This window comes from Phyllostomus discolor, chromosome X (assembly GCF_004126475.2).
Source record: "Phyllostomus discolor isolate MPI-MPIP mPhyDis1 chromosome X, mPhyDis1.pri.v3, whole genome shotgun sequence".
NCBI classification, from domain to species: Eukaryota; Metazoa; Chordata; class Mammalia; order Chiroptera; family Phyllostomidae; genus Phyllostomus; species Phyllostomus discolor.
In genome coordinates, this window is record NC_050198.1 from 31,078,082 (window position 1) to 31,085,116 (window position 7,035).

General features: G+C 44.2%; 2 protein-coding genes across 2 annotated transcripts; both read right to left on the minus strand.

Annotated features, from left to right (window-relative positions):
* Nucleotides 1-3,151: 3,151 nt before the first annotated feature.
* LOC118498569 (reactive oxygen species modulator 1-like) lies at nucleotides 3,152-4,165 on the minus strand. The gene has a single exon (XM_036016913.1). The coding sequence runs from the start codon at nucleotides 3,710-3,712 to the stop codon at nucleotides 3,395-3,397; it is 318 nt and encodes a 105-aa protein (XP_035872806.1). The 5' UTR covers nucleotides 3,713-4,165; the 3' UTR covers nucleotides 3,152-3,394.
* Nucleotides 4,166-4,308: 143 nt separating this feature from the next.
* Nucleotides 4,309-6,809, minus strand: NDUFB11 (NADH:ubiquinone oxidoreductase subunit B11). The gene is made up of 3 exons (XM_028522610.2): nucleotides 6,339-6,809; nucleotides 4,697-4,827; nucleotides 4,309-4,534 (listed from the first exon to the last, which is right to left on the minus strand). The coding sequence occupies exons 1-3, from the start codon at nucleotides 6,543-6,545 to the stop codon at nucleotides 4,411-4,413; spliced, it is 462 nt and encodes a 153-aa protein (XP_028378411.1). The 5' UTR covers nucleotides 6,546-6,809; the 3' UTR covers nucleotides 4,309-4,410.
* Nucleotides 6,810-7,035: the final 226 nt, after the last annotated feature.

A 7,035-nucleotide genomic window follows, 5' to 3' on the forward strand; every position in this document is an offset into this window, starting at 1 on the left:
TTTTCAAACCTTGTCTTCAGAAACCACCCCTTTCAATACCAGATCCCAAACCTCTCAGTAGTGACTGGCAGGGTTCCAAAACTACCTTCTAATCCAAATCCACAATCTGAATATCCCCCAAACCATGATGACCATAATTTCATTTTTAGGCCACTTATTTAAAAACATCAATGGTCCCTACTTTAATATTAATGAGGAATCATTCTACCAATATTTATAAACACCTAGTCTATATCAGGAAATGTTATAAGTACTTTCAGATTAATCTTCTCAGTATCCTCAGGAGGTAATGTTGTTAGCCCCAACTGAAAGAGGAGGAAAATGGGAATGTAAGGTCACACATTCGCTATGGATGGGACTGTGATTTGAACTCAGGCATTCTGGCTCTAGAATCTGTGCCCTCTATCAATCACAGCTCTTGTTTCAAGTTCTCTCTTCATTTAGATATTTCTTCTAGCTCTTTCCCAAATGTCATTTCACTGAGGACTTTTTTCTGGGCACTCTAGCTAAAACTTAAACACACACACACACACACACACACACACACACACGTGTGCTATACCCTTTCCTATTTCATTTTTCTTCTTAACACTTATCACCATATTCTACATTTTACTTATTTATCTATAAATTATCATTACCCAAAATTGCTATTCTTCACATTTATTATCTGTCTCCTACAAAAGAAGTCAGCTCCAAGAGGGGCAGGGATTTTTGCCTGTTTTATTCATTGCTTTATCCCCCGTTTCACAATAGGCACTTGGTAAGTATTTGTTGGATGAACAAATGAATAAATGAGCAAATGAGTGAATGAACCTTTTTTGATGATGGTTGGTGCCAACCTGCCTTGCCTGGATCCTGGTTGGCCCTGGATTTGCCTCTCTGACTCATATGCAATTGACCTCTGATGTATTGGCTCTGCTAATGAATATTAACATTTACAATTGTAATTATTCCAACTGAGATGAATTTCTATTGAGAAAGTTTGTCCTGGAGTAACTTCTGAGCCAATTTAATTTCTTCTTCAATGCTATACAGTGGTGCAGTTCACCCAAAGCCAATTTTGGTCATTTTCATTTTTCTGAAATTGTTTTCAGTGGGACAAATCATTTTCAGGTTAATTTTTACAGTGATGCTTTGATCCATGCATCAGTTTCCTTGTCTGTGTCATATTTTAGCAATAATAACTTTGCCCCAGATATCTTCTTGGCCTCAGGCTGCTCCCTGAAGAGCTCAGGCACATTTTAAAAATTGATTCCAGAGAGAGATAGAGGAAGGGAGAGGAAGAGAGAGAGAAAAAGAGAGAAAGATTGATTGGTTGCCTCTCATATGTGCCCCAACTGGGGACTGAATGCACAACCTAGGTATGTACCCTGACGGGGAATCAAACCTGCGATCTTTTGGTGAATGGGATGATGTTCCAACCAACTGAGCCACACTGGCCAGGCTCAAGCACATTCTTGCATCAGGGGCTATACAGGTTGTTCCCTCTCCTAGAAATGCTCTTCCATCTGTACAGCTAATCTCACCTTTTTCACATTTTTTCCTTAAAAAATCACTTTTCAATAAGGTCTAAACTGACTCCTTGTTTAAATACAAGCTTCTCCTACCCTGCACTTCTGATCCCCCTTACTTAAATTAAAAAATTAAATTAAATTTTTAATTTAATACAAATAATGTGATTTGTTGCCTTATTTATCATGTATTTATCATCTGCTAGAATATAAGCGCCATGAGGATGGGAAGTTTTTAATCTTTTTTTACCTGTTGTATCCCCACTGCCTGTAAAAGTGCCTGACTCCAGAAGGCACTCGATAAATATTTGCTGAGTAAATAGCTTTCCTGTCATTCTGAGCTTTATTTGTGGCTAGTTTTCACCAAGTCTAATTTTTCAGCATCAAAACTGTAGGTTCATGTTTTGTTGAGAACATAGGGTCCTTCCATCAGTTCTCCCTCAACATATTTCAAAGTTTACAGTTTTAGCCTCTGTCAGTTTATTCCGTGGTGTGTATGCCTACCAGCAGTAGTTGTTGTGAAGCTGGTAAGATAGCTTGTTTTTATGTCCTTGGTAATCTATAAGAAAAACTGTCAGCAATTCCCTTTAGACAGTCTAGAATTGTCTGAGATGGGCTTTGCTAAGCTAGGTTTTTAGCGAGCTTCTGGTCAACTTGGTGTAGTATGTAAAATCTAAACTCCCCCTAAGCACAGCCCATGGGGCCTTAGGGTTATGACCTATAACCACCTCTGTAAACTCATACCTGGCCACTCTTATCCTGGAAGATTCCAGTAATTCCAGTAAGCACAATATTCCAGCCACACTGGCATTCTGGTGGAACTTATGTCATCTCTTTTCTGAGCTTGTGTACTCTGTCTTACCCACCACCTTAAGGTAAACTCCGAGAACAGAAAGTATCTTAGTTCAGGTCCCTCCAGAAGCTGACCCTCAGACAATGATTGAAGTCAAGTAGCTTATTTGAGATGTGACCCAGGAAACACCTGCTGACGGTGTGGAAGTGAGACAATGAAGAACATTAAGTGAATTAGCACTGTGGGCAATTGGAGCATATTCCCACTGGGGACGAGTGGAGAACACCCACCATGGAGACATCCCATATAGGGGATAAGGGGATGAGGGTACATACCTACTAACTCTCATCAGTCATTGATTGAGGGTGGCTGCCAGGGGATGTTCATTTTGTAGCCTTCCCAGCCTGTCAAGCCTGTAGGCAGCATGAGAGGAAGCCTTCCAGTGAAGAGATGCAGACACTGGAAGTTGGCAGTTGGCCAGTGGCACACTGGAGCAGTAAGGGTACCGGGGCATGGACAGGGAACTGACAGTGTCTATTACAGGGGCTGTCTTGTTCACTGGGCCTTGCACACAATAAATGCTCTATTAGATGGAAGGATGAAGGTTATGTTATGCTGCTGGAGCAAAGCTGGGTCTAAAATATCAAGGTTCAAATATCCTTGTGGTCAAACAGTAGGGTGAAAGCATTGTTTATGCTCTCTGACCACTCACACCATCCACCGTATTCACCCTGGGAAATTCCTGAGGACAGAGATCCTGGCATCTGTCAGTGCCTGGCACACTGTTGGGGCTTGACACATAGGACAAACTCAACTTCCACCGCTTCATCCCAATGTGGTCCTTAAAAGGTCAGCTGTTCACCAAAATGGCTACCATGAAAACAATGGGGAATGCTGACTGGCATTCATGATAGAGAATGATGGCAAGAATGTAGCCTTCACCACAAGGGAAACTGTAGCTGGAAAAACTGGCATGCTTTACTAAGGCTGATCACCTATCTACCCCATGACTTTGCAATTCCATCCCTAGATATATGCCCGAGAGGAATGAGTGCATATGTTCATCAAAAGATGTGTATAAGAATGTTCACAGAACTTTTTTTTTACTCAGTCTTTTTACTATAGTACATGGGTTGGGTCTTACAAAATCGGGTAGATGAGGGCAACCACTGCCTTGATTGGAATCAGGGCCCATCTTGATGGCCATGAATGTGCCAAAGGTGCTGCCACTCTGCATCATGGTTTTCCTGATGCTGCCCATCAACTCTTGATCATGCATTCCAATCCTGAGACAGGAAAAGGTGCCGGCCACCATGCCCATGGTGTAACCCATTATAAAGTCCATCTTTGTATGGTTGAAGCAGCTCGGCTGGGACTTTCCATAGGGACCTATGGCCACTGGCATCACACTCACAGCCTCAGTCACTCCAAGAATTATTAATAGCTCCAGAGAGAAAAATACCCAAATACCCACTGACACAAGGATGGATGGTGTGTGGTCTATTCACACAATGGGAAGAGAACACAGCAGTGAAGATGGGCAAACTACTGATAATATAATAATGGGGACCTGTGTCACAAACATCCTGTTGCATAAAAGTCAGATGCAGAAATGTATCAATGCACTTAAATGGTGTATTAAACTAGACAAAACTAATCTACAGTGTTACAAACTTTCTGGAGACAGAAGCCACCTGGAAGAACACAGAAGTGCCAGACATGTGAGTGAAGAAGCCACCTTGAATGTCCAGCCTAGTTGAGCTTTCAAATGAATCCAGCACTAGCCACCATTTGGCCCTAAGAAGAACCGCCTAACTGAGCCTAGTCAATGACAGGACCATGAAAGATAACACTAAATTGTTGTTTAAAGCTACTAAGTTTTAGGATGTTTATTAAACAGCAGCAGATAACCAGAACACCCAGAAAAGGTGGCAGTGGCCCTTTTAAGGCCTCACACCCCCGCTCCCAGATTCCCCTCACAACAAAATTAAGACCAGCCAGTCAGAATTTCAGTCCCTTTAATAAGGTGCTCTGCGAGGAGGGCAGCATGGCAGGCAGGGAGTAAAGAAGGTGGTGCTTCTTGAACCCCACTTGGGCATCCAGTCAGTCCTCATCTGGCAGCTGGATCTTGCTGGGGTCAAAACAGTTGGATTCCATGATAGGAAGGCCATTGGCCTCTCGATATTTCACAAGCCTTTCAGCTTCCCGGCGGGCCCATTCATGCATCCTGGAGACAGCAGCATGGGGGGAAGACATGAGGAAACCTCACTGGATATCAACCCCTACCTTAGCTCCCCATTCCTTAATGGTGTGGGACAGGATTCCTGGTTTTGACCTCCATCCCTACCTCTGCCCCCACCCATTCCCTTCTCTCGGACACCCTATGCACCTGTAGTCAGGCAGATAAGCCACAAAGGTGCTGCCAAAGACCAAGACGATAGAGAAGCCAAAGAAGAAGACAACCCGCATGTTCCAGACATCCATAACAGGGTCCTTGTCGTAGCCGTGGGAGTCTGGGTTCTATGGAATAAGAAGAAGAGGTCAATGAGGGCTTCCTACCACTCCACAAAGCCTTATGCTGGCCCTACATGAGCTGGTCTCCAATTTCACCTGGGACCAATCTTCCCTCCCTCCCTAAACTCCTTTCTTTCTGTTCTTAGGACTTGTCAAGCTGCTTCCCACCACGGTGTCTTTGCACTTGCTGTTCCTTCTGCCTGGAAAGCCTTTTCCCCAGATCTCATCATGACTGTATCTGCTTCCTCATTCAAAGTTTTGGCTTCATCATCACTTCTTATAAGAGCCATTCCCTAGTCACCTCAGCTATTAAATTGAACTATAGGAAATTGCCATTTTCATACGTCTAAATGGTTGAATATCAGCCATTTCCTATGGCTTAACTCAATAAAATTACTCCCTATCTCCAAGACACTCTCAATCCACTTATCCTGCTTAACATTCTTTCTAGCATTTATTAGTTTACCGAAGTAGCATCCCCCAGATCCTCTATATCACATTATCTTATATTATCAATTACTTCTCTAAATTATCATTGTCAAATATTTCACATATTTATTTTCTGTGTTTTCCACTAACATATAAGCTCTACAAGAGCAAGGGCTTTGTCTGATTTCCACACTACTGAACCCCCAGGGCCCTGAACTGTGCCTGGCATACAGTAGGCTCTCAATACATATTTTACAAAATGAATGAATGAATGAACAAATGAATGAGGTTAATATCGATAAGGTATCTATCTCTTATGTGCTGGGTCTTTTCACATACACAAACTTCACAATATCCCAGTGAGGTGGAAAGTGGCAATGATAATTAACACCTTCTAATGCTGAGTACTTATTAAGTGCTGGGTGTTGTTCTGAGTATTTGACTTATTTAATTACATGAGGCAGTGTAGTGTTTTATTTTTTTAAAGATGTCCTAATACTTTCCCTATTTTACAAAGAAACTGACGCACCAAGGGGTTAAGTTAATTGACCAAGGTCACACAGGCAAGTAACTGTCAGTGCCTGTATTCCAACCCCAGGCATTCTGATTTCAGAGCCTCTGCTAAGTTCAAATACTGTTCTGTCGCACATTCAGTTATGCGAACTTGGGCAAGCCACTTGACATCTCTGTGCTTCAGTTTCCTCATTTATAAAATGAGTATACTAATAGTACGTACGGTGTAGAGTTGTTTTGAGGATAGAATAAGTTAACGTACGTAAAAACTGTTTAGAACACTGGCACCAAGCAAACACCCTATCGGTGTTTAGTATTATTGTTATATTATATTGCTACTAGTGTTTTGAGCACTACCCACTGGTACCCGTCCACAAAATAAAGCCAGTGTCGCCTCTGGCTCTGAACCGAAGATAACGCGGGAGAAAGGAGGAAAGTAAGCTAGGCAAAATACCCAAGTCTTTAACGACTTCACCAGCTGCGCAATCCTCAACCGCCTAAGAAAGTCCTTAAAGGCGCCCCGTCCGCCGGCCCCCGATTGACCCTACCGGCGTCCCGTTTCCCCTCTGTCTCACCTTCTCATACAAGTTTTCGTCCTCCGGATCTGGGTCCTCTTGCCAGTGCACAGTCGGTTCCGGTGCCCGCTTTCCCACCACAGTGGACGGGGCTATCACAGCCCTGGCAGAGCTGGATTCCCAGCGAACCCGGACAGCTAAGTGCCCTCGCGTCGCCGCTGCTGCCAAAAGGCGGCGAGAGCACAAACCTAACAGCCGGGCCGCCATGACAGACCGTTCTGCAGGCTCTCAGGGACGGGGACGGAAGTGCGGCTCTGCGCAGCTGCAGTTGGCCCGAACGGGATAATTGTCACTCTGCTCCCACCGCACTAAATAGGTCTCGGGTCCGTCTAGATTTTGTTTTCAAGTGAGTTAAGGCGCTGAGCAGCCCTCTTTTCTCCCTCTGTCACAGCCGCATTGGAGCAACAATTTCCCGATCCTCTAGGTCAAGCTATGGGAGTTCCGCCTGAGCGATCTGCTCCTTTACTTGCTGAGAAAAAAACAGTGACATTTAGGGGAGGGGGGGGTCAGTTCCCAGCCAATCACACAAAATTTCCCTTGCCCTCTGGGGAAAGGGGCAGAGCTTCCGTTTGTCTTTCATAGTTGAAGGAAGCCAAGCTTAAAAGGTGGGCCTCGCCGGATTGGCTAATAGCTACTCCTTTCCTCGACGCAGGGCGGGGGAGCTCACACGGGGCCCGGGGCGTGGGGAGGTGGCAGC

Bases quoted from the DNA above. Each gene is read 5' to 3' on its own strand.
- LOC118498569 (XM_036016913.1), bottom strand. From the start codon at position 3,712: ATGCCAGTGGCCATAGGTCCCTATGGAAAGTCCCAGCCGAGCTGCTTC.
- NDUFB11 (XM_028522610.2), bottom strand. From the start codon at position 6,545: ATGGCGGCCCGGCTGTTAGGTTTGTGCTCTCGCCGCCTTTTGGCAGCA. The intron at 4,828-6,338 runs GTGAGACAGAGG...CTTATTCCATAG, and splicing joins ACGAAAACTTGTATGAGAAG to AACCCAGACTCCCACGGCTA. The intron at 4,535-4,696 runs GTGCATAGGGTG...TGCTGTCTCCAG, and splicing joins GCTTATCTGCCTGACTACAG to GATGCATGAATGGGCCCGCC.